At 52.9% G+C, this 27,231-nt stretch overlaps 1 protein-coding gene across 13 annotated transcripts in view; it reads right to left on the bottom strand.

The window, feature by feature from the left end:
* The window catches only part of PRRT1B (proline rich transmembrane protein 1B), a 174,633-nt gene that overhangs the window by 74,011 nt on the left and 73,391 nt on the right, over nucleotides 1-27,231 (bottom strand). For all 13 annotated transcript variants that reach the window (XR_015296122.1, XR_015296119.1, XR_015296111.1 and 10 more), the window contains exon 2: nucleotides 21,700-21,834. Coding sequence is in view for 1 of the 13 variants with exons in the window: in XM_086924782.1 (XP_086780908.1) it covers nucleotides 21,700-21,751 (52 nt within the window). In the remaining 12 variants the exon portion in view is untranslated. The remainder of the gene's footprint in view (nucleotides 1-21,699; nucleotides 21,835-27,231) is intronic.

The following is a 27,231-nucleotide window of genomic DNA, read 5'->3' on the forward strand; positions in this document are numbered from 1 at the left end:
CAGCTGCAAGAATGTGATTGCAAAGTGGAGTACAAGCCAGGAGCAACAAATCCGGCCGACTACCTGTCTCGTCACCCGTGTGAAACCACCCAGAAAGAAACAGAAGACGCAGTGAAGACCGAACAATATGTGTGGTATGAAGTGGGACTCCCTGAAGGGCATCAATTGCACCGAACACCGGAGGCCAGGAGCACTCTAGAATAGCTACACCATGTATGCCACGAGTCGGCAACTGATGTGAGTCAATCAATCAATCAGGAGTTTGTTAAAGCGCGACTACTCACCTGTGAGGGTCTCAAGGCGCTATTGGTGGGGGGGGAAGGGGGGTGCAGGTTCCATTCCATCAAGGAGGGGGTCTGTCGAAGAGCCAGGTTTTGAGGTTTCTTGTGAAGATGGGGAGCGATGTTGTCTGTCTGAGGTGGAGTGGAAGGGCGTTCCATGCTTTGGCCGCGAGGAAGGAGAAGGAGCGGCCTCCCGATCTGGTCTTTCTGGTGCGAGGGACCACGGCGTAGGAAAGCTGGGCTGATCGTAGGGTCCTTTGGGGTGCGTGGAATTTGAGTCGGCTGTTCAGGTATGCTGGTCCGGTGCCGTGGAGGGCCTTGTGTGCGTGGGTGAGCATCTTAAAGGTGATTCTTGCCTCGACGGGGAGCCAGTGGAGTGTGCGCAGGTGCTGGGAGATGTGGCAGTGTTTTGGCAGGTTGAGGACCAGTCTTGCGGCGGCGTTCTGGATTTTCTGTAGCTTGCGGATGAGGTTTTTGTTTATTCCGGCGTAGAGTGTGTTGCCGTAGTCGAGTCTGCTGGTGACCAGGGCGTGAGTGACTGTCTTTCGGTGTTCGAGGGGGATCCATTTGAAGGTCTTACGAAGGAGGCGGAGGGTGTGGAAGCAAGAAGATGAGACAGAGTTGATCTGGCGGTCCATTTTGAGCTCGGAGTCCAGGAGGATTCCCAGGTTGCGTGCGTGGTCTGTGGGGGTTGACGGGTTTCCAAGGGCGGTGGGCCACCAGGTGTCGCTCCATGCGTCGGGGTTTGGGCCCATGATGAGTACTTCTGTTTTGTTGGTGTTTAGTTGTAGGCAGCTGTTTTTCATCCATTTGGCGAAGGCTTCCATGCCTTCTCGAAAGTTGCGTCTGGCGGTGTTGGGCTCGTTGGATAGAAAGAGGATGAGCTGGGTGTCGTTTGCGTATGACACGATGTTGAGTCCGTAGGTTCTGACGATGGGGGCAAGTGGAGCCATGTAGACGTTGAAGAGCGTCGGGCTGAGGGAGGAGCCCTGGGGCACTCCGCAGGTGGTAGGTGTGGGGTCCGAGAGGAAAGGGGGGAGTCTGACCCGCTGCGTCCTGCCGGAGAGGAAGGAGCAGATCCAGTCGAGGTCCTTGTCCTGGATTCCTGCATCGTAGAGTCTTCGTATTAGGGTGCGGTGGGAGACTGTGTCGAACGCCGCTGATCGGTCGAGGAGGATGAGGGCTACTGTTTCTCCTTTGTCCAGTAAGGTGCGGATGTTGTCTGTTGCGGCGAGGAGGGCGGTTTCCATACTGTGGTTTTTTCTGAAGCCGGATTGGGAGGAGTCGAGGATGTTGTGTTCTTCAATGAATGTGGCGAGTTGGCTGTTGATGGCTTTCTCGATGACTTTCGCTGAGAACGGGAGCAGGGAGATGGGTCTGTAGTTTTTGAGGTCGGTGGGGTCCGCTGAGGGTTTCTTCAGGAGGGGGTTGACCTCGGCGTGTTTCCAGCCATCGGGGAACGAGGCGGTCGCCAGGGAGCGGTTGATGGTGTGGTGGGTGTCTAGTATGAGGACCCTGTCTGGTGAAACCTGCCAGCCTCACGGCTCAGACTGTCCTGTTAGCCCATAATGGCCACCAAGGCATGGTAAAACAAAGAACCACCTCCGGACAAAAGTCTGGTTCCCACTCATGGACAAAATGGTTGAGGCCTCTGTGCGGACCTGCTGATGGTGCCAAGTCACGGGCACACCAGATGCACCTCCACCTATCATTACGGAGCAAGGCCCAACAGCTATGGGTATGCGCCAGCCTAGACTTCGGGTCATAGCCAGGCGGGCGATACCTCCTCCTCCTGATCGATGACTACACCAAATACCCAGAGGTCGAGTTGTTAATATTTGAAGCAGCTGCGGAGGTCATCCCCAAGCTCGAGAAGATGCTAGCCACGTACAGGCTCATACGACAACTCCGAACTAACAACGGGCCCCGGCACTTGTGTATTTACAAATTAAGCACGAGTGCAGGCCGTTGCATGGCACAGAGGGCCCAATTCACAAAAGTAATCTGAGACAAAATCACAACTTTAGTTCTCCAAATGCCTTCTGTGAATACCGAAAGTCATAAAGTTGGGATTTTGTCTCAGATTACTTTTGTGAATCGGGCCCAAAATGGCCAAAAGCAGTGCACGGATTCACTCTTAATGAGGCTCGTGAGCACAGAGCATAGCTCTGCAGTGCCGTGCAGAGGTCTACACATTCCTTAGTAAAGGGGGCCTCAGTGGGGTGTCTCTGACGCACACCATGCCTGCGTCACTGCTATGCAGAGCTGGCTCACTCGGAGATATTATGCAAACGTGACGTAAGATGCAACTTCTCTCAATTGTTCCAAAAGTGAGGTGAGAGTTCTCCCAACCCCCTCGAGGGCGGGCCTGCTCACTACTCTCTCTTGCTGAGTCCTCTGTGGGTGAAATGAACTTACCCCAATCTATAAGTCCTACTGTCAGGCACTGACATCATTTCCATGCGTGTCGGTCAGAAGTCTTTCACCTCAGTCTTTGACTACAGAAAGCGCACCGAAGCATTGGCTGCTAGGAACTCACCAGAACTTATATTGTAACTCACAGGCAGGGTTTTAAGTGGGCCGGGTCTGAGCACCAGCAGTTTTTAAAGGGGGCCTCGAACGGGTCTCTATCGGGCTCTGTTTTGTGCCCTGGCACAGGCGGACTGCAGTGACAGCAGGCACATGGATGTGCGCGTGCTCACACTGCTCACTACTCACTAGTGGAGAAGTTACGGCATGACGTCATGCCAGGTAAGCGTTGTAGGGGAAGGGAAATCCTTTAAAGAAAGCCATTTTCTCTCTGGATTTCTCTTCTCTTTTTAAAACTCAGGAGCAGCAACATTATCGTGGTGTCACATGCAACTAACAACCACTGACAAAGCCAATAGTCCTGGTTTGATGTAGGTATGATGTTACTTGTTGTATCATATATCTAGATGCAATGACAGAAACAGCAAAATACAAGTCGGGTAACACACTATGCTAAGCACAGATTTTTAGCTGATGTGTTTTTAAGCCACACCCTTATTTACATTGGCCACGCCCCTTTGAGAGACCCTCCAGTTTTTTCATCTCACTTAAAGCCCTGCTCATAAGCCTGCTGCAGAGAGCATTTGGCGCTTGCAGCCTCCATGCTGGGCAGAGGGGCCGGCACCAGTAGCCTCGTCCAAGGCCTGTGTCCGTGGTCAGAGCTCTCATCTTTACAGGGACACACGGACAGCCTCTTCCCACCACCATCCTCAGAGCGCCTACACCAAACCCTTCCTGGAGCTCGACTGCTGCAGGCACACACTCGGCTCAGACGTCTGACCATTCAGCTGCGCCCACGCTCTTGGACAGGGCTCACTGCCCTAGGACAGCGCGAGCATTAGGAACGACGGGCAAACATGCCTGTTCACCTATGATGCGCTCCCTCTGTCCTCCACTCCAAAGGTCACCACTCTTTGGCGCCACCTGGTGGTGTCCACCTCAGCTCACTGGTGTCCTGCCCTCTCACCAGCCATCACGCACACGCAGCGCAGGCCCCTCCGGCCCTGCACGCCCCAGCTCAGGAACACACTCGCTTATAAAGATGCCAGGAGGGGGGCAGGCGCCTTCAGTAAAGAGCCCCGAATCTGTGAATGAATGTGCCCCTGCTGATTATTGTTTCAATTAACCTGATTCAAACTACATCTGTATTGTAAGATTAAGGACAGAGAATGCTTTTCCCAAGATCACACATTTTGATAAAGCAGCAGAGCCGAGACTGTAGTGCAGTCAGGGCCGGACAAGGAGCAGAAACCCGCCCTGGCAAGCTGCCTCAGTTGCCCCCCCTGGGGTGAGGGGGAGTGCAGCCGAGCAGTGTGCAAGGGCCGGTTTCGGCCGATTTTGTTACAGGGAGCCGATAATGCCGACCCCGGTAACAAAAACGGCCCCCCAGAGGCCCAAAACCGCCCCCACCCTAGCGGCTTACCGGGGAAACGCCTGGTGCCCTCAATGGCCAGTCCGGCCCTGAGGGAAGTCCTGCTTGCTTGACAGGATCTAACTTCAACACATAGTACACTTTGGTAAACAGCCCATAACACCCGAAGAGATGACACACACAGCGCAAACACCGTGTCACTGGCCCAGCACACAGCGTCACCGGCCCAGCATACAGCGTCACCGGCCCAGCACACGTCACCGGCCCAGCACACCGCGTCACCACCCCAGCACACCCGTCACCAGCCTAGCACACCGAGTCACCGGCCCAGCACACCGCATCACCGGCCCAGCACACCGCATCACCAGCCCAGCACACTGCGTCACCAGCGCAGCACACCGCATCACCGGCCCGGCACACCGCGTCACCAGCCCAGCACACCGCATCACCGGCCCAGCACACTGCGTCACCAGCGCAGCACACCGCGTCACTGGCCTAGCACACAGTGTCACCGCCCCAGCACATCGGATCACCGGCCCGGCACACCGTGTCACCGACCCAGCACACTGCGTCACCGACCCAACACAGAGCGTCACCGGCCCAGCACACCGCGTCACCGCCCCAGCACATCGCATCACCGGCCCGGCACACCGCGTCACCGACCCAGCACACCCCGTCACCGGCCTAGCACACAGCGTCACCACCCCAGCACATCGGATCACCGGCCCAGCACACAGCGTCACCGCCCCAGCACATCGCATCACCGGCCCGGCACACCACGTCACCAGCCCAGCACACCGCATCACCGGCCCGGCACACCACGTCACCAACCCAGCACACCGTGTCACTGGCCTAGCACACAGTGTCACCGCCCCAGCACATCGGATCACCGGCCCGGCACACCGTGTCACCGACCCAGCACACAGCGTCACCGACCCAACACAGAGCGTCACCGGCCCAGCACACCGCGTCACCGCCCCAGCACATCGCATCACCGGCCCGGCACACCGCGTCACCGACCCAGCACACCCCGTCACCGGCCTAGCACACAGCATCACCACCCCAGCACATCGGATCACCGGCCCAGCACACAGCGTCACCGGTCCAGCACACAGCGTCACCGGCCCAGCACAGAGCGTCACCGGCCCAGCACACCGCGTCACCGGCCCAGCACACCGCATCACAGGCCCAGCACATCGCGTCACCAGCCCAGCACACCGTGTCACCGGCCCGGCACACCGCGTCACCAGCCCAGCACACCTCGCACCGGCCTAGCACACTGCATCATCGGCCCAGCCCATCATGTCACCGGCCCAGCACACTGCGTCACCGGCCCAGCCCATCGCGTCACCGGCCCAGCACGCAGCGTCACCGGCCCAGCACACCGCATCACCGGCCCAGCACACCGCGTCACCAGCCCAGCACACCGCATCACCGGCTCAGCACACTGCATCACCGGCCCAGCACATCACATCACTGGCCCAGCACACTGCGTCACTGGCCCAGCACATCGCGTCACCGGCCCAGCACACAGTGTCACTGGCACAGCACACTGCGTCACCGGCCCAGCACACCGCATCACCGGCCCAGCACAGTGCGTCACCAGCGCAGCACACCGCATCACCGGTCCAGCACACCGCGTCACCGCCCCAGCACATCGCATCACCGGCCCGGCACACCGCGTCACCAGCCCAGCACACCGCGTCACCGGCCCGGCACACCGCGTCACCGACCCAGCACACTGCGTCACCGGCCTAGCACACAGCGTCACCGCCCCAGCACATCGGATCACCGGCCCGGCACACCGTGTCACCGACCCAGCACACAGCGTCACCGGCCCAACACAGAGCGTCACCGGCCCAACACAGAGCGTCACCGGCCCAGCACACCGTGTCACCGCCCCAGCACATCGCATCACCGGCCCGGCACACTGCGTCACCGACCCAGCACACCGCGTCACCGGCCTAGCACACAGCGTCACCGCCCCAGCACATCGGATCACCGGCCCAGCACACAGCGTCACCGGTCCAGCACACAGCGTCACCGGCCCAGCACAGAGCATCACCGGCCCAGCACACCGCGTCACCGGCCCAGCACACCGCATCACAGGCCCAGCACACCGCATCACAGGCCCAGCACATCGCGTCACCAGCCCAGCACACCGCGTCACCGGCCCGGCACACCGCATCACCAGCCCAGCACACCTCATCACCGGCCCAGCACACTGCATCACCGGCCCAGCCCATCGTGTCACCGGCCCAGCACACTGCGTCACCGGCCCAGCCCATCGCGTCACCGGCCCAGCACACAGCGTCACCGGCCCAGCACACCTCGTCACCAGCCCAGCACACCTCATCACCGGCTCAGCACACTGCATCACCGGCCCAGCACATCGCATCACTGGCTCAGCACACTGCGTCACCGGCCCAGCACACAGTGTCACTGGCACAGCACACTGCGTCACCGGCCCAGCCCATCGCATCACCGGCCCAGCACACCGCATCACCGGCCCAGCACACCGCATCACCGGCCCAGCATACCGCAACATCGGCCCAGCACACCACGTCACCGGCCCAGCACATCGCATCACTGGCCCGGCACGCTGCATCACCCGCCCAGCAAACCGCATCACGGGCCCAGCCCACAGTGTCACCGGCCCAGCACACTGCGTCACCGGTCCAGCACACCGCATCACAGGCCCAGCACATCGCGTAATCGGCCACGCACACAGTGTCACCGCCACCGGCCCAGCACTCCACGTCACCGGCCCAGCATACTGCGTCACTGGCCCAGCACACAGTGTCACTGGCCCAGCACTCCGCGTCACCGGCTCAACACACAGCGTCAGGTCCCTCGGTGCAGCAGACAGTAATAAACAAACATGCAGGGCTCTCTGCACACACCCGACCACCCAGAATGACATTCTCGCAAGGACTAGCAGTATCTGTAATAAGAGTAGCAGCAGTAATATTTGCAATAAAAGTAGTAACGATAGTATTTGTAATAGAACTACCAGCGGTGTCATTTGTAATAAGAGTAGCACAGTAGTATCTGTAATACCAGTACCAACGATATTATTTGTAATAAGAGTAGCTGGAGTAGTATTTGTAAGCAAAGTAGTAGCATTAGTATTTGTAATAGCAGTGCCCGTAGTATTATTTGTAATAAGAATAGCAGCAGCAGTATTTGTACTGAACAGCAGCACTAATATTTGTAATAAAAGTACCAACAATATTATTTGTAATAAGAGTACCAGCAGTATTATTTGTAATAAGAGTAGAAGCAGTCGTATTTGTAATAAGAGTAGCAGAAGTACTATTTGTAATAAGGGTACTAGTAGTAGTAAGAGGAGTAGGTGTGAGTATAATTTCAGTTCAGTAGTAGTAGCAGCAGTAGTACTAGCAGCGTCAGCAGCAGTCCTGCTTGATTGAAAGGATCTAACTTCAACAGATAGTACACTTTGGTAAACAGCCCATAACACCCGAAGAGATGACACACACAGCGCAAACACTGTGTCACTGGCCCAGCACACAGCGTCACCGGCCCAGCATACAGCGTCAACGGCCCAGCACACGTCACCGTCCCAGCACACCGCGTCACCACCCCAGCACACCCCGTCACCAGCCTAGCACACCGAGTCACCGGCCCAGCACACCGCATCACCGGCCCAGCACACCGCATCACCAGCCCAGCACACTGCGTCACCAGCGCAGCACACCGCATCACCGGCCCGGCACACCGCGTCACCAGCCCAGCACACCGCATCACCGGCCCAGCACACTGCGTCACCAGCGCAGCACACTGCATCACCGGCCCGGCACACTGCGTCACCGCCCCAGCACATCGCATCACCGGCCCGGCACACCGCGTCACCAGCCCAGCACACCGCGTCACCTGCCCAGCACACCGCATCACCGGCCCGGCACACCACGTCACCAACCCAGCACACCGCGTCACCGGCCTAGCACACAGCGTCCCCGCCCCAGCACATCGGATCACCGACCCGGCACACCGTGTCACCGACCCAGCACACAGCGTCACCGGCCCAACACAGAGCGTCACCGGCCCAGCACACCGCGTCACCGCCGGAGCACATCGCATCACCGCCCCGGCACACCGCGTCACCGACCCAGCACACCGCGTCACCGGCCTAGCACACAGCGTCACCACCCCAGCACATCGGATCACCGGCCCAGCACACAGCGTCACCGGTCCAGCACACAGCGTCACCGGCCCAGCACAGAGCGTCACCGGCCCAGCACACCGCGTCACCGGCCCAGCACACCGCATCACAGGCCTAGCACATCGCGTCACCAGCCCAGCACACCGCATCACCGGCCCGGCACACCGCGTCACCAGCCCAGCACACCTCGCACCGGCCCAGCACACTGCATCATCGGCCCAGCCCATCGTGTCACCGGCCCAGCACACTGCGTCACCGGCCCAGCCCATCGCGTCACCGGCCCAGCACACAGCGTCACCGGCCCAGCACACCGCATCACCGGCCCAGCACACCGCGTCACCAGCCCAGCACACCGCATCACCGGCTCAGCACACTGCATCACCGGCCCAGCACATCACATCACTGGCCCAGCACACTGCGTCACTGGCCCAGCACACTGCGTCACTGGCCCAGCACATCGCGTCACCGGCCCAGCACACAGTGTCACTGGCACAGCACACTGCATCACCGGCCCAGCACACCGCATCACCGGCCCAGCACAGTGCGTCACCAGCGCAGCACACCGCATCACCGGCCCAGCACACCGCGTCACCGCCCCAGCACATCGCATCACCGGCCCGGCACACCGCGTCACCAGCCCAGCACACTGCGTCACCGGCCCGGCACACCGCGTCACCGACCCAGCACACCGCGTCACCGGCCTAGCACACAGCGTCACCGCCCCAGCACATCGGATCACCGGCCCGGCACACCGTGTCACCGACCCAGCACACAGCGTCACCGGCCCAACACAGAGCGTCACCGGCCCAACACAGAGCGTCACCGGCCCAGCACACCGTGTCACCGCCCCAGCACATCGCATCACCGGCCCGGCACACCGCGTCACCGACCCAGCACACCGCGTCACCGGCCTAGCACACAGCGCCACCGCCCCAGCACATCGGATCACCGGCCCAGCACACAGCGTCACCGGTCCAGCACACAGCGTCACCGGCCCAGCACAGAGCATCACAGGCCCACCACACCGCGTCACCGGCCCAGCACACCGCATCACAGGCCCAGCACACCGCATCACAGGCCCAGCACATCGCGTCACCAGCCCAGCACACCGTGTCACCGGCCCGGCACACCGCATCACCAGCCCAGCACACCTCATCACCGGCCCAGCACACTGCATCACCGGCCCAGCCCATCGTGTCACCGGCCCAGCACACTGCGTCACCGGCCCAGCCCATCGCATCACCGGCCCAGCACACAGCGTCACCGGCCCAGCACACCTCGTCACCAGCCCAGCACACCTCATCACCGGCTCAGCACACTGCATCACCGGCCCAGCACATCGCATCACTGGCCCAGCACACTGCGTCACCGGCCCAGCACATCGCGTCACCGGCCCAGCACACAGTGTCACTGGCACAGCACACTGCGTCACCGGCCCAGCCCATCGCATCACCGGCCCAGCACACCGCATCACCGGCCCAGCATACCGCAACATCGGCCCAGCACACCACGTCACCGGCCCAGCACATCGCATCACTGGCCCGGCACGCTGCATCACCCGCCCAGCAAACCGCATCACTGGCCCAGCCCACAGTGTCACCGGCCCAGCACACTGCGTCACCGGTCCAGCACACCGCATCACAGGCCCAGCACATCGCGTCACCGGCCACGCACACAGTGTCACCGCCACCGGCCCAGCACTCCACGTCACCGGCCCAGCATACTGCGTCACCGGCCCAGCACACAGCGTCACCGGCCCAGCACTCTGCGTCACCGGTTCAACACACAGCATCAGGTCCCTCGGTGCAGCAGACAGTAATAAACAAACATGCAGGGCTCTCTGCATACACCAGACCACCCAGAATGACATTCTCGTAAGGACTAGCAGTATCTGTAATAAGAGTAGCAGCAGTAATATTTGCAATAAAAGTAGTAACAATAGTATTTGTAATAGAACTACCAGCGGTGTCATTTGTAATAAGAGTAGCACAGTAGTATTTGTAATACCAGTACCAACGATATTATTTGTAATAAGAGTAGCTGGAGTAGTATTTGTAAGCAAAGTAGTAGCATTAGTATTTGTAATAGCAGTGCCCGTAGTATTAATTGTAATAAGAATAGCAGCAGCAGTATTTGTACTGAACAGCAGCACTAATATTTGTAATAAAAGTACCAACAATATTATTTGTAATAAGAGTACCAGCAGTATTATTTGTAATAAGAGTAGAAGCAGTCGTATTTGTAATAAGAGTAGCAGAAGTACTATTTGTAATAAGGGTACTAGTAGTAGTAAGAGGAGTAGGTGTGAGTATAATTTCAGTTAAGTAGTAGTAGCAGCAGTAGTACTAGCAGCGTCAGCAGCAGTTCAATCAATAATAGCAGTAGCAGTCGCAGCAGTTGTAGCTGTAGTAACAGTTGTAACAATAACAGTAGTAGCATAGTTAATATCTATATTAGCAATTCTAGAGGCAGAAGTACTAGAAGAAGGGTTGGAAACAGCAGAATGGTAGTAGCAATGGTATTAGTAGGAGTACTTGTGCTAGCAGTAAGAGTAGTAGCAGTAGTATGTATGGTAGTAACATTAGTAGTGATACTAGTAACATTATCAGCAATAGTAGTAATACTAGAAGCAGTAATTGTAGCAATGCTCGCAGCAACATAATTAGAGATATTACTGCGATAGGCTCTAGGAGTAGCAGCTCTAGGAGTAGCACTAAAAGTACCAGCAGCCGTGATAACATAGTAATAGTTATAGCAGTAGAAGTATGCATCGCAGTATTAGTAGTAGCAAATCTAACAGATGTGGTTGTTACAGTAGTAGTAATGGAAGGAGTATCTCAAGTGGTAGTTCCTAGAGTATAAGCAGCAGTAGAAGCATTAGGAGTAGTAGAAGAAGTAGTAGAAGGAAGGTTTCCAGTAGAAGAATTAGTATTTTTAGTGACAGTAACAACAGAAGCAGCCGTAGAAGAAATAGTATTTCCAGGGTTCCAGTGGTAGTGCCAACAGAAGCAGGAGAATTAGTATTGGGAGGAGGAGTCATAGAAGAAGTATTTCTAGTGGTAGTACCAACAGAAGCATCAGTAGTAATGTTAGGAATAGTAGCAGTGATAGAAGCAGTATTTCTAGTGGTAGCACCAACAGTAGAACTAGCAAGAGTAGCATTAGAAGTAGTATTAGAAGTACCAACAAAAGCAGCAGTAGTAGTAGAAGGAATAGTAGTAATAATAGAAGGAGCATTTCTAGTGGTAGTACCAAGAGTGGATGTACCATGTTACAACGCATACCGTTACAACTACCTACCATTACAACGCGACCATTACAACGCATACCATTACAACGCATAGCGCTTTGGGGTGCTGGATAGTGGTAAGTATAATTTACTATTCTAACTCCAGTCCCCGTGGACCCTAGGGAAGGTGTTGGATAGTAAATTATACTTATTCCCTATCCTATAGCGCCCCCCAGCGCAATGCGTTGTAATGGTATGCGTTGTAAAAGTCGCGTTGTAATGGTAGTGCGGAGTAACGAATGCGTTGTAACAGGTGCATACCACCAAGAGTAGAAGCAGCAGTAATAGCATTAGGAGTAGTAGTAGTAGTAGAATTGGTATTTTAATGGCAGTATCAACAGAAGTAGCAGTAGTAGTATTAGAAACAGTAGTAGTAGAAGAAGTAGTATTTCTAGTGCTAGTGCCAACAGTAGAAGCAGCAGTAGTAACATTAGGAGTGGTAGTTATTGGTAGTGCCAACAGTAGAAGCAGCAGTAGTAACATTAGGAGGAGTAGCTATTGGTAGTGCCAACAGTAGAAGCAGCAGTAGTTATATTAGGAATAGTAGTAGCCCCCAAATCTGGAATAGACCCACCCCTCCCCAGCACTGCATTTGGGCCTATCCTAATAGATTTGGTGCACTTTCTGGTCTGACTGACACAGATTGACTACCCTCCGACCCTAGTAGCCCAGACAAGATGGTAACACCAGATGGGCCAGTAGGGAGAGACTCTAATGTAGAGGCAAGAATAACGGAATGGTGTGGTCGAAAAGTGTGCGAATCACCACCCAAAGAATATATCTATTATTTGTAGTGACGCACATCAAATAGAGACTTGGGTTGATTCATCCACTCCGCAATTCACATTTAATTCTGGAGTAGGTGGGCATGACTGGGATTTTATACCCGCTAGATTAAAACGTGGATATTTGACAAATAATCCTCCTCCCCTTCCTAAGCGCCTTGAAACCCTCTGGGTATGTAGTGCGCTATATAAATTTTATGACTTGACTTGACTTGACTATCACCAGTAACCAGGAAACCGCAGTAATAAGGAGCCATAGAGCTGGCTCGATTGGGATTCTTTCCTGGAATATCGCAGGCATCCACACGAGACTGGAGGATGAGGTATGGCTAGAGTATGTCAAGGCCTTCGATATTATTTGTGTTCAGGAAACATGGTACAGGGAGAACATTAAGCTAGATGGTTACTTTTCTTTTAATGTCCAAGCAATAGCCTCACCAGTAGGGAGGGCATAAGGAGGGTTGGCGACCCTGATCTCCATCAAATATGGGTCGATTAAGGCAGAGACTATTTCTGATTCCCCTTGGTATCAACTTGTTCTGATTTCAAATGTATTTCAGTCCACGATGTTACTGATAAATTGGTATTATAATGTATTTGATCAGAATAGTTGTGAAATCATGTGTACCCTTAACCCCTTCCATGCTGATGACGGCCCCTTGCCGTCATGGCACACAGTGCTCGTGTGCTGATGACGGCTGGGGGCCGTCATGACCACACCCGCGATCGGAATGTGCCGCACAGGAGCGGAATTCCGGTCGCAGGCAAGGGGTTAAGGTTGAAATCGATAAGATCGCGGGGAAGTGGCAGCCCCTGTGTATTTTTTGGGTAGGGGACTTTAATTGTTCTTTATGCCAGAACAGTTCACAACGGGTGTGTGGGTTATCAGACATGGGGGACAATAATTGACGCATTTTGCTCACACTCCGCAGACGCTTTAAATGCTTTTATTATTGTAAATGATTTGCTTTTGGTTGACAACCCAAATCAAGGGATGAGATTGAAATGGAACAGACTAAATCCATCCCAATTTGAGGAGAACATAGTTAATACGAACTTAAATTCCATTCTTGGATGCTTGGACCAAGATTCTTCCCCGGATACAATAATAACGGACTTTCCGTTAATTTATAGGGATGTATCCTCAAAACTGGTACTGGGAATCGCAAGAGGGGAAGCCCAGGAAACAAAATGGTTTAACGCCGATTGCTCAAGGGCACAAAAGGACCTCAAGAAGGAGTTGCACGTAATTTCCCGAGATAAAACCTTAATTAAAAACGCTCGGCAGGCTTATAAAAACATAGTGAATAAGAGGAAAGAAGAACTGAGAAGGTTAGCATGGGAGGACCTAGAGAAAGCAAGCGCACTCAAAGACTCCAGAAGTTTCTGGGAGGTAATAAACCGGCCTCTTTTCTCGAAGGAAGCAAAGGGTATGGGCTCAATGATACCGGGGAAAGTCGGGGAAGCCCATTTTAGTAGCATATTTAACCCAAATGGAATTACACCACAGGAGTCTTTCTTAGGCGTCCCAATAAATCTAACAACCGCAAATAAATTGAGCTCCTCCCTTGCAGTGAGCGAGATTGAGGATGCGCTCGCGAAGGGGATATGCTGGAAAGCCCCATGCCCGGACGGGGTACCTTTAGATTTGTTTAAGGGCAACCCTCAACTGTGGACACCCCTTCTGACTAATGTTTTAGAGCAGTAATAATAGGCCCCATCCCATCGTCTTGGAAAGAGGCAATAATGGTACTTGTGTATGAAAAGGGAAATAGAGACGACCCGGCCTGTTATAGGCCTATATCTTTAATCGATGCCAAAGCCAAGGTATTGGGGAGGGTCATTGTAGCGCGCCTCAAGACTTGGGCAGAAGCCTCTGGGTTCATGTCCAAAACACAATATGGCTTCAGAAAGGGCGTGGGGACGAATGAACAGTGCCTCAATCTGTCATTGATTATGGGTAAGTACATGAGGGCGAGGAAGGGGTCCATCCACCTCACCTTCATGGGCTTGTCCAGTGCCTTTGACACGGTTAATAGAAAACAATTATGGGATCAGATGGAGAAAATGGGATTTGAGGAACCCCTAATTACCTTCTGCACAGGTTCAACGCGTCCACTACTTTTGCCATATGATTTGGGCCTGGGGGAGAGAAGAGCGGGGCTATTGCCTCCAAGGAGGGAGCTCGACAGGGCTGTATACTGAACCCCTTTCTTTTCCTTCGGTATTTGTTATACTCCTTTTCACCCCTGAGGCGGAAGCCGGGGGCCCTTGAGCACTCTTGCTCCTTTCAATCTATTGAAGACGAACAGGAATTATGGAATACTAGCGCAATTTTTAAAAACTTGTAAAATATTTTATTGGAGCCGATTTTAAGCCTCCTGTTGGTCCTACCTCTGGTGCAAGATCGACGTTGCCCAGGGCGGCCTCCTACCCCCTCTCCAGCTGACAAGGGTCGCTAGTTCAGGCGTTCGGCGCTTAACTCATTTTGGGCGCCATCTTGGATAGGGGTAGGATCGCGGTCTAGATGATCGACGATCCCGCCCTCCCAAGATATAAAAGGAGTCCCTCTTCTTCTTAACTGGGTATTTGTTATACTCCTTTTCACCCCTGAGGCGGAAGCCGGGGGCCCTTGAGCACTCTTGCTCCTTTCAATCTATTGAAGACGAACAGGAATTATGGAATACTAGCGCAATTTTTAAAAACTTGTAAAATATTTTATTGGAGCCGATTTTAAGCCTCCTGTTGGTCCTACCTCTGGTGCAAGATCGACGTTGCCCAGGGCGGCCTCCTACCCCCTCTCCAGCTGACAAGGGTCGCTAGTTCAGGCGTTCGGCGCTTAACTCATTTTGGGCGCCATCTTGGATAGGGGTAGGATCGCGGTCTAGATGATCGACGATCCCACCCTCCTCACGCCCCCTACAGTGGATATAAACATCAAAATCCGCCGTCCGCGCAGCGGGCGGGCGCAGCGGGCGCGCCGGCGGCGCGCCAAAGGCGCGCCAAAGGCAAGCCCGTCTGCGCCCGTCCGCGACCGGACGGGACCCGGGGCCATACCCCCTGTGCAAGGCGGTCCAGATTGTAGGAGACCGATGAGGTATGATTCTATCACACTGAAAAACTTAATACCTCTGACTACTCATGCCTGTCGGCACTCCATTCTCCCTGACTCTCCCTCTGGGATCTGCCCTCACTGTACTTTCTCACTCACTAGCCATCAAGATAAGCATCCTGGTAAATCCTACAAAATGTTTCTTCTAAACTGCCGGTCATTGACCAAACATGCTACGCAAATGACTCTCCTGCTGGAGGAAAAAGAGCCAGATGTGGTATTCTTGACAGAGACGTGGTTAAAAGACGCCTCTGACTCAGATATTACTTCCATTCTGCAATTGGGGTACACCCTGCAGTGATTAGACAGACCAGAAGGCAGAGGAGGCGGCCTAGGCATCCTTCACAAAAACCTCTACCGCTGTAGAACTTCTTCGGCTGATATCTCTAACTGTGAGAGTATGCTATTTACTCTTGATCTCTCACCTATAGATTCATTCTCTGGTGTGCTTATCTACCGTCCCCCCAATCAAATAGGAGATTTCATTGATTCACTCCAATCCAAAATAGCCAACCTGGTGGTTAGCAAATCCTACTTTTCTATACTAGGAGATATAAATATCCACCTAGAGGACCCTCATAACCCCACGGCCAAGGCTTTTTTGGATAGTATGGCAGCTCTTCAGATTATATTAAAGCGCTTTGAGCCCACGCACGAAAAGGGCCATCTTCTTGATGGTGTTCTTAGTAACGACAACAGACTGGAAGTAGGGACCCCATTACCTCTCACCTGGACCGACCACTATTTAATACCCATTCAGTGGACTCCAGCGACGCCATTACAGCCCCTTCCTCGCACTACCCTAACTGGAAGAGACTGGTCCAAAGTTTCCCCAGACCATTGGGCTAACCTGCTTTCGGCTGCCCCCCCCCAAAGGGCGACAGATCCAGCACTGCAATATGAGAATTATACCAAATGGCTGTGCTCAGCCTTGGATACTATTGCACCTATTAAGGCCCTTAAAGAAAAAACTAAATCCAAGGGCTCACCTTGGTACACCCCCCATCTTAAAGAACTTAAAAGGGCGTGCAGAAAATTCGAAAGAAATTGGAGGATCTCTCGTAGTAAGGTAGATAAAACTACACATCTCGAAGCCATCAAAAAGTACAAATTAGAAATTAGACAAATCAAAACTTTATACTACGAGGAAAAAATTTTGACTGCCTCCAACTCCGCTAGAGAAATCTTTCAAATAGCAAAGTTCCTGATTGATATCCCCCTGGTTCCCGCTGACCCTAGTAAAGCTCAGGCTCGATGTGAGAGTCAAGCTGAGTATTTTTACAGGAAAATACAAAAAATTGCCTCCGCCTTTCAGCCACCTAATCTACCCCAGGACATGGGAACCAGCTTACCTAACGTCACGACTCCAAAATTAGTTGAGTTTCCTTTGCTGGATGAAAACTCACTTGCGGTTATCATGACGAAAATAAAATCAGGATCTCCCACAGACCCTGCCCCCCCCTCTCAGATAGTAAAAATTGAGAATATAGTCAAACCTGTAATCCTCAACATACTAAATACTTCCATTTCCACAGGCTCAGTGCCCACTGCATGGAAATGTGCACAGGTTAAGGCGTTGCTGAAAAAACCCACACTGGATCCGGAAAATATGGCCAACTATCGGCCTATTTCCCTCCTTCCGTGGATCAGCAAACTCCTTGAAAAACACGTTAACTCGGCTATTACTCAATTTTTAGAGAACAACCATCTCCTCCACGATTCCCAAGCTGGCTTTCGTCCAAAACTGGGAACTGAAGCGGCTCTCCTGGCGGTAACTGAGCTGGCCAGGAAGCAAATGGATCAAGGCGGCACCACAGCAATCATGTTGCTTGACCTCAGTGCCGCCTTCGATACCGTTAACACCAGCATTCTTCTTCATCGCCTCAACCAGATGGGAATCTCGGGGAAGGCCATGCTTTGGCTCCAGTCATTCCTGGAGAACCGTTCTTTTAGGGTAGCTGAGGGTACTACCTACTCTAAAGTCTGGCCCTTGGATCAAGGTGTACCTCAGGGCTCTTCGTTGAGCCCTACTCTTTTTAATATTTATATGCAGCCGTTAGCTGATATAGTTCATTCATTCGGTCTGGACATAATAACCTACGCCGATGACACGCAATTAGTCGTGTCTATGAATCAGTCGGACTCTTCCCCTTCCAATCTAAGTAACTGCCTGGTAGCAGTGGCTCAGTGGATGGCAACCTCGCATTTAAAATTAAATGGCGAGAAAACTGAGCTTATGGTGCTAGGTAACTCAACCATTCCCATTCCTTTGCTAGACTGGCCACCATGTATGGGCCCTATGCCTCAACCAAAATGCCATATAAAGAGCTTAGGCATTTGGCTCGATTCCAACCTCAGCTTCATGCAGCAAGCTACTACTCTCTCTGCCACATGCTTTGGGCTAATGCGTATGCTGAGAAAGGTGCTGCCCCTTCTCCCTTTTGAAGCCCGCAGAATAATGGTTCAAGCCATCATTCTGTCCCGCCTAGACTACGGGAATTCCCTATACTTAGGTGCCCCTGCTTTTACAATCAAAAAGCTACAGGTAACTCAAAACGCTGCAGCTCGTCTCCTGTTAGGCCTCAATAAACGAGACTCAGCCAGCATTGCCCTTAGGAAACTGCACTGGCTTCCGGTCAGGGCCAGAGTGCTGTTTAAGTCTCTCTGCTTTATGCACAAAGCTATGTGGAAGAATGCCCCTACTATGATCTGTTCCCTGGCAAAACCCTACCTTCCTCATAGGTCCTTAAGATCTAGCACTGCCTTCCTGGCTACTGTCAACAAAATCAGACGGACCAGATGGGGCGGGCGCTCCTTCTCCTGGAACGAAGCAAAAGAATGGAATTCTTTGCCCACCTCTCTTCGCAGTGAACCTAGCCTCCTAAAATTCCGGAAGGATTTGAAAACCCACCTGTTCATCTAATCCTTTCTTTTCTTTTAGTATGACGGTACTTAGCGCTACGAGGCCTTTGGGTTGTTTGCGCTCTACAAAACCCGACTAATAATAATAATAATAATAATAATAAATGGCCTAGAGTCAGCACTAATAGAACAGGCCTTAGACTTCCCAAGAATCGAAGGGAATTCAGTTCCGTTGTTGGCATATGCGGATGACATCATTTTAATGGCTCTAACTGCTAACAGTCTACAGAAATCTCTGAATATTTCTCTGATTTTATGTTAGCATTTTATCTAAAAGTACATTTTTGCAAATTGTATATCATGGTGTGTGGCCCAAAACAAACCAAAAAAAGAACATTTATTATTAAGGGCCAGACCATTGATAAGGTGTCCAATTTTACTTACCTGGGGAATGTTTTTAATAACAAATCGAACTGGGACCACCTCATAACAGCTAGGGTACAGCATACCAGTCGTGTAGTAGAGAGCCTATTCCGCTTTGCTTGTAAGCTGGGCCACAAGCCGGTAGCAGAATTAATCACATTATATAAATCAAAATGTCTGTCTTTAGCAACCTAATGGGCAGGAGTGTGGGGTCACCATAAAAGTAGCCAATTACAAGTCTTAGAAAACAAGTTCATAAAAAGACTGCTGATCCCAAAAAGTGCAAGACAGCCTTCTGCCACTCTGAGGTTGGGCTGGATTTTATAGAGGAACAAATTCATATTGCCCTAAAAGTCCTTTGGGCCAAAATCTGGCTGTCCGAGGACTTAAAGTTTTCAAGGGAAATCATCGAGGATTGTCTGACCCTCGATAACGTCCTGACTATTCCATGGCTCTGATTTGTTAAAGAGAAATTACATGAAATAGGTTTGGGGCATTACTATGATAATCCTGCCAGTATCCACAAAAACATGAAATCAATCATAAAAGAGGCATATTTTGCAGTCCTGACCAATCGCCTCCGGCAACAAGGATTGCAATATCATTCTGATCGGTCCCCTTTGCAACAAGAATTTTACCTATCATTTCCTATGAATGTACAGTTTCGATTTTATATGACCAGGTTTCAAGTTTGCACGTTGCACTTTCTTGTGGCCTTCCCTAACCAGGCTGGGTGGCGCGAAAATCTCATTCTCTGCCTCTGCAATCATTTAGTCCAACAAAAGCACCTTGCACGTTATGGTCTTTTGTACACTCTATACTTGTACCTACCAAGAGGATTTTAATTTTGTATGTTCTTTATCCACTGCTACTATTTGTACTGCTGTTTTACATTTTATCAAAACTGCATTTATTATAAGAAAACGGTATGAATTGTAAATGAAACTGGTGCCTTTTAAAATTGAAGTCGTTTTTTTAAGCAATAATGTGTTGAGCTCTAGGGATAAGAGTCATATCATTGTATTTGCTGGGCACGACAATTCTAAGTATCATCTTGGTATCTTAAACTTTTATTGTCTAATCTGAACCGAAAAGTTATTTTGACTTGACTTGACTAGTAGCACTAGAAGTAGTATTTCTAGTGGTAGGACCATTAGAAGCAGCAGTAGTAGTATTATTAGGAATATTAGTAGAAGTAGTATTTCTAGTGTTAGTATAAACAGAAGCAGCAGTGGTAGTATTAGGGGAAATAGTAGTAGTAGTGGAAGTCATATTTCTAGTGGTAGTACCAACAGTAGCAGCAGCAGTAGTGGCATTAGGAGGAGGAGTAGTAGTAGAGTAGTGTTTCTAGTGGTAGTACCAACAGTAGCAGCAGCAGTAGTGGCATTAGGAGGAGGAGTAGTAGTAGAGTAGTGTTTCTAGTGGTAGTACCAACAGTAGCAGCAGCAGTAGTGGCATTAGGAGGAGGAGTAGTAGTAGTAGAGTAGTATTTCTAGTGGTAGTACCAACAGTAGAAGCAGCAGTAGTGGCATTAGGAGGAGGAGTAGTAGTAGTAGAGTAGTATTTCTAGTGGTAGTACCAACAGTAGAAGCAGCAGTAGTGGCATTAGGAGGAGGAGTAGTAGTAGTAGAGTAGTGTTTCTAGTGGTAGTACCAACAGTAGAAGCAGCAGTAGTAGCTTAGGAGGAGGAGTAATAGTAGATGCAGCCCTATCCTGCCTGTTGGAACAGAGACCCGCCTGTCCTTGCACCGTAAGCCGATGTTACCAGCTCCTCGTGCACCACAGCCCTAGGGCATCAGTGTGCCTTAGTTGTGTTTATTGTGTACGCGTCATTAGTGAGCACAGTGCAGAGTGTTAGGCTGGCTCCGGGGTGGAAGTCTAATCAGCCTGGTTAGACATTACTCAGTTATTGCTCCTGTGACCAGCGCCAGGCAGCATCGAAAGAGTGAGGTGACTGCACCCCACAACCACCACCAAGACAGCTCAGTGAATGCCCACATGACCTTCCAGGTCTGACTTTCATCCTTTCCAGATTATTAAAAAGGGTGTTCATACGCTTCTATTAAGTAGTGCTCTACATTGATTGCTAATATCATCACATCATAATTATTAGCTTCACTTAATTTCCTCTTGTCTCCTTTTAACCGATACCTGCTGGTTTACATGGATCCTGCCTCAGGTTACACCAGCTTTAAATACAGATGCCTCAATGCCTCCAATAACTCACCTCTCTTTGCCTTCCTAGTGAGCATCATAAACTTTGAAGATATGGTAAATCTACCCTACCCATAATGCATTACAAGCAAGACAGTACCACAAGTATATTCAAATAGCTATGACCATGTACACAATTAGTAGCTTTGAAATGTGACAAAATAATGTTCATATTAATTCCATATTAGGTTGTACCCTATGTGGAGCTGATGAAGGGAAATGTATAGAAGGTCTAATATAAATGTGAGATGTGCTAGCAAATAAAGTAATCACTACCAATCTAGTTTAGTGAGTGTCCTGTCTGAAGTCCTTAAAACCTAGGGCGTAACAACACAAGTAACAGGGGGTGTCCTCATGGGAGGTTACAGGAAGCGGACAAGGCGGTACTAAAGAGGGACTACAAAACCTAATGACCAATGAAACCCCACCATTAACAAAGGAGAGGGACAGGAGCCATTTAAAAAGATGGGTGTAGCTTTCTCCACACATCCTGAATACAGCATGTCTTGAAGAGACAGGGCAAGCACTGCCTAGGCGAGACCTAAAAATCAGACATGGGCGCACCCACATGGAACTTCAGAGTACAGGAGAGGAAAGAGCAAAGTGAGGGTGACCAAGCGGAGCATGGGGTAGAGGTTCCTCAACTTACCGCAGCCAGTCCCTGTACTGGCCATGGCTTCTCCAGCGCAATCTGGTCCCATCGGCGCGGTCCTAGTCGCAGACGTGATCTACAGTGGGGGTGCAGTGCTACACGGCATCATGGGCATGGACAGATCAGTGGCATCTAAAACAAAAAACAGAAGTCAGGAGCCTGCTTTGCACTGTGTTTCCACTGAAGGCAGAGCTTCTCTAGTCCAGAACATTTGAGTTTCTCTGCCGGAATGCACAGTACCTGCATAAGCACACACCCCTGCTCCATAGCTCCTCTCTATACCCCTTGCAAGCCTAGAGCACCTTTCTGCGCCCCTTCCTAGCCCTCTCTATGGCCCCTCCAGGTCCATGGCCCCTGTCTCTGCGTTCGTCCGGTTCAGACCTCCTATCTATGTCCTCTGCTGCCGCACCACTCCTGTCTAGACCCCTCATGGCACAGAGCTCCAACCTATGCACCTCCCCTGAATAAGAGCTCCTGTCTATGCCCTCCCTTGCCCCAGCACCCCTGTCTATAAAGTGTATGCCCCTCATGGCACAGTGCTCTTACCTATGCACCTCCCTGGATCATGACTCCACGCTATGCCCTCCCCTACCCCAACACTACTGACTATGCCCCTCATGGCTCAGAGCTTCTGCCTATGCACTTGCCCTGGATCTGGGCTCCTCTCGATGCCCTCCCCTGCTCCAACACTCCTGTCTATGCCCCTCATGGCACAGAGCCCTACCTATGCACCTCCCCTGGATTAGAGATCCTCGCTATGCCCTCCCTTGCCTCAGCACTCCTGTCTATGCCAATCATGGCACGGAACCCCTACCTGTGCACCTCCCCTGGATCAGAACTCTTGTCTTTGCCTTTCTCTGGTCCAGAGCCCCTTTATCTACATTCCCCTGGTTCTGAGCTTCTGTCTTTGCATTTCTCCTGCTCACAAGCTCCTGTATGTGCCTTTCCCTGGTCCAAAGCACCCGTCTGTGCCTTTCCCTGGTTCAGAGCTCCTCTCCGTGTCTTTCCCTGGTCCAGAGCTCCTGTCTGTGCCTTTCCCCTGGTCCAGAGCTCATGTCTGTGCCTTTCCCTAGTCCAACGCTCCTGTCTGTGCCTTTCCCTGCTCCAGAGCCCCTGTCTGTGCTTTTCCCTGGTCCAGAGATTCTGTCTGTGCTTTTCCCTGGTCCAGAGCTTCTGTCTGTGCCTTTCCCTGCTCCTAAGCTCCTGTCTATGCATTTTCCCTGGTCCAGAGATTCTGTCTGTGCCTTTCCCTGGTCCACAGCTCCGGTCTGTGCCTTTCCCTGGTCTAGAGCTCCTGTCTGTGCCTTTCCCTGGCCCAGAACTCCTGTCCGTGACTTTCCCTGGTCTAGAGCTTCTGTCTGTGCCTTTCTCTGCTCCAGAGCACCTGACTGTGCCTTTTCCCTGGTCCAGAGCTGCTCCTGTCCGTGCCTTTCCCTGGTCCAGAGCTTCTGTCTGTGCCATTCCCTGCTTCATAGCTCCTGTCTGTGCCTTTCTCTGGTGCAGAGCTCCTGTCTGTACCTTTCCCTCGTCCAGAACGCCTGTCTGTGCCTTTCCCTGGTCCAGAGCTTCTGTAAATGTAAATTGATACTTGTATAGCGCACTACTCACCCGCAAGGGTCTCAAGGCGCTTGTACGAATACCGCTGTGGAACCCATCCTGGCTTTCCCTGTGAGGCGTCCACTCCTGGGCACCCCCAAGGTGGAGGCCAGGCATCCTTAGCGTTGTGGGGGCCGTTGTGGAGATTAAGCAAGCTATTGCCCAGAGTTGCAGAGTGGGACTCCATGATTGGAATAGGCACCGAGGCGAGAATTATCAGGGCCGTGGAATTTTGAGCCCAAGACCCGCCGAGGCGGGGAATTGAACCCTGGTCCCGGGCTAGACCTCTTCATCAGGGTCTGCCGCTCTAATCATTGAGCCACACTTCTCCACACTCCACACTTCTCCACTGAGAAGTCTCCACTTCTGTATGTGCCTTTCCCTGGTACAGAACTCATGTCTGTGCCTTTCCCTGGTCCAGAGCTCCTCTCCGTGCCTATCCTCTGCTCCAAAGCTCCTGTCTGTGATTTCCCTGCTCCAGAGCTCCTGTCCATGCCTTTCTCCGGTCTAGAGCTCCTGTCTGTGCCTTTCCCTGGGTCCAGAGCTCCTCTCTGTGCCTTTCCCTGGTCCAGAACTCCTGTCCATGCCTTTCCCTGGTCAAGAGCTACTGTCAGTGCATTTCCCTGGCCCAAAGCCCCTGTCCGTGCCTTTCCCTGGTCCAGAGCTTCTGCCTGTGCCTTTCCTTGGTCCAAAGCTCCTGTCTGTGCCTTTCCCTAGTCCAGAACTCCTGTCTGTGCCTTTCCCTGGTCCAAAGCTCCTGTCCATGCCTTTCTCTGGTCTAGAGCTCCTGTCTGTGCCTTTCCCTGGGTCCAGAGCTCCTCTCTGTGCCTTTCCCTGGTCCAGAACTCCTGTCCATGCCTTTCCCTGGTCAAGAGCTACTGTCAGTGCCTTTCCCTGGTCAAGAGCTCCTGTCAGTGCCTTTCCCTGGTCCAGAGCTCCTGTCTGTGCCTTCCCCTGGTCCAGAGCTCCTGTCTGTGCCGTTCTCCTGCTCCAGAGCTCCTGTCTGTGCCTTTCCAAGGTCCAGAACTCTAGCCTGTGCCTTCCCCTGGTCCAGAACTCCTGTCTTTGCCTTTCCTTGGTCCAAAGCTCCTGTCTGTGCCTTTCCCTGGTCCAGAGCTCCTGTCTATGCCTTTCCCTGGTCCAGAACTCCTGTCCGTGCCTTTCCCTTGTCCAGAGCTTCCGTCTTTGCCTTGCCCTGGTCCAGAGCTCCTCTCCGTGCCTATCCTCTGCTCCAGAGCTCTTGTCTGTGCCTTTCCCTGGTCCAGAGCTCCTGTCTGTGCCTTTCCCTGGTCCAGAACTCCTCTCCGTGCCTTTCCCTTGTCCAGAGCTTCCGTCTTTGCCTTGCCCTGATCCAGAGCTCCTCTCCGTGCCTATCCTCTGCTCCAGAGATCTTGTCTGTGCCTTTCCCTGGTTCAGAGCTCCTGTCTGTGCCTTTCCCTGATCCAGAGCTCCTGTCTTTGCCTTGCCCTGGTCCAGAGCTCCTGTCTGTGCCTTACCCTGGCCCAGAGCTCCTGTCTGTGCCTTGCCCTGGTCCACAGCTCCTCTCAGTGCCTTTCCCTGCTCCAGAGACCCTGTCTGTGCCTTTCCCTGGTCCACAGCTCCTCTCAGTGCCTTTCCCTGCTCCAGAGCGCCTGTCTGTGCCTTTCTTTGGCCCAGAGCTCCTCTCAGTGCCTTTCCCTGCTCCAGGGCTCCTGTCTGTGCCTTTATTGGCCCAGAGCTCCTCTCAGTGCCATTCCCTGGTCCAGAGCCCCTGTCTGTGCCTTTCCCTGGTCCAGAGCTCCTGTCTGTGCCTTTCCCTGCTCCAGAGCTCCTATCTGTGCCTTTCTCTGGTCCAGAGCTCCTCTCAGTGCCTTTCCCTGGTCCAGAGCTCCTGTCTGTGCCTTTCCCTGCTTCAGAGCTCCTATCTGTGCCTTTCCTTGGTCCAAAGCTCTTGTCTGTGCCTTTCCCTGCACCAGAGCTCCTGTCTGTGCCTTTCCTTGGTCCAGAGCTACTGTCTGTGCCTTTCTCTGGTCCAGAGCTCCTGCCTGTGCCTTTCCCTGGTCCAGAGCTCCTGCCTTTCCCTGGCCCAGAGCTCCTGTCTATGCCTTTCCCTGGTCCAGAACTCCTGTCCGTGCCTTTCCCTTGTCCAGAGCTTCTGTCTTTGCCCTGCCCTTGTCCAGAGCTCCTCTCCGTGCCTATCCTCCGCTCCAGAGCTCTTGTCTGTGCTTTCCCTGGTCCAGAGCTCCTGTCTGCGCCTTTCCCTGGTCCAGAGCTCCTGTCTTTGCCTTGCCCTGGTCCAGAGCTCCTGTCTGTGCCTTACCCTGGTCCAGAGCTCCTGTCTGTGCCTTACCCTGGTCCAGAGATCCTCTCAGTGTCTTTCCCTGCTCCAGAGCTCCTGTCTGTGCCTTTCCTTGGTCCAGAGCCCCTCTCAGTGCCTTTCCCTGCTCCAGAGCTCCTGTCTGTGCCTTCCTTTGGCCCAGAGCTCCTCTCAGTCCCTTTCCCTGGTCCAGAGCTCCTCTCTGTGCCTTTCCCTGCTTCAGAGATCCTATCTGTGCCTTTCCTTGGTCCAAAGCTCCTGTATGTGCCTTTCCCTGGTCCAGAGCTCCTGTCTGTGCCTTTCCCTGGTCCAGAGTTCCTGTCTGTGCCTTTCCTTGGTCCAGAGCTCCTGCCTGTGCCTTTCCCTGGTCCAGAGCTCCTCTCTGTGCCTTTCCCTGCTTCAGAGATCCTATCTGTGCCTTTCCTTGGTCCAAAGCTCCTGTCTGTGCCTTGCCCTGGTCCACAGCTCCTCTCAGTGCCTTTCCCTGCTCCAGAGACCCTGTCTGTGCCTTTCCCTGGTCCACAGCTCCTCTCAGTGCCTTTCCCTGCTCCAGAGCGCCTGTCTGTGCCTTTCTTTGGCCCAGAGCTCCTCTCAGTGCCTTTCCCTGCTCCAGGGCTCCTGTCTGTGCCTTTATTGGCCCAGAGCTCCTCTCAGTGCCATTCCCTGGTCCAGAGCCCCTGTCTGTGCCTTTCCCTGGTCCAGAGCTCCTGTCTGTGCCTTTCCCTGCTCCAGAGCTCCTATCTGTGCCTTTCTCTGGTCCAGAGCTCCTCTCAGTGCCTTTCCCTGGTCCAGAGCTCCTGTCTGTGCCTTTCCCTGCTTCAGAGCTCCTATCTGTGCCTTTCCTTGGTCCAAAGCTCTTGTCTGTGCCTTTCCCTGCACCAGAGCTCCTGTCTGTGCCTTTCCTTGGTCCAGAGCTACTGTCTGTGCCTTTCTCTGGTCCAGAGCTCCTGCCTGTGCCTTTCCCTGGTCCAGAGCTCCTGCCTTTCCCTGGCCCAGAGCTCCTGTCTATGCCTTTCCCTGGTCCAGAACTCCTGTCCGTGCCTTTCCCTTGTCCAGAGCTTCTGTCTTTGCCTTGCCCTTGTCCAGAGCTCCTCTCCGTGCCTATCCTCTGCTCCAGAGCTCTTGTCTGTGCTTTCCCTGGTCCAGAGCTCCTGTCTGCGCCTTTCCCTGGTCCAGAGCTCCTGTCTTTGCCATGCCCTGGTCCAGAGCTCCTGTCTGTGCCTTACCCTGGTCCAGAGCTCCTGTCTGTGCCTTACCCTGGTCCAGAGATCCTCTCAGTGTCTTTCCCTGCTCCAGAGCTACTGTCTGTGCCTTTCCTTGGTCCAGAGCCCCTCTCAGTGCCTTTCCCTGCTCCAGAGCTCCTGTCTGTGCCTTCCTTTGGCCCAGAGCTCCTCTCAGTCCCTTTCCCTGGTCCAGAGCTCCTCTCTGTGCCTTTCCCTGCTTCAGAGATCCTATCTGTGCCTTTCCTTGGTCCAAAGCTCCTGTATGTGCCTTTCCCTGGTCCAGAGCTCCTGTCTGTGCCTTTCCCTGGTCCAGAGTTCCTGTCTGTGCCTTTCCTTGGTCCAGAGCTCCTGCCTGTGCCTTTCCCTGGTCCAAAGTTCCTGTCTGTGCCTTTCCCTGCTTCAGAGCTCCTATCT

This window comes from Lissotriton vulgaris, chromosome 5 (genome assembly GCF_964263255.1).
Source record: "Lissotriton vulgaris chromosome 5, aLisVul1.2, whole genome shotgun sequence".
In the NCBI taxonomy this organism is placed as follows: domain Eukaryota; kingdom Metazoa; phylum Chordata; class Amphibia; order Caudata; family Salamandridae; genus Lissotriton; species Lissotriton vulgaris.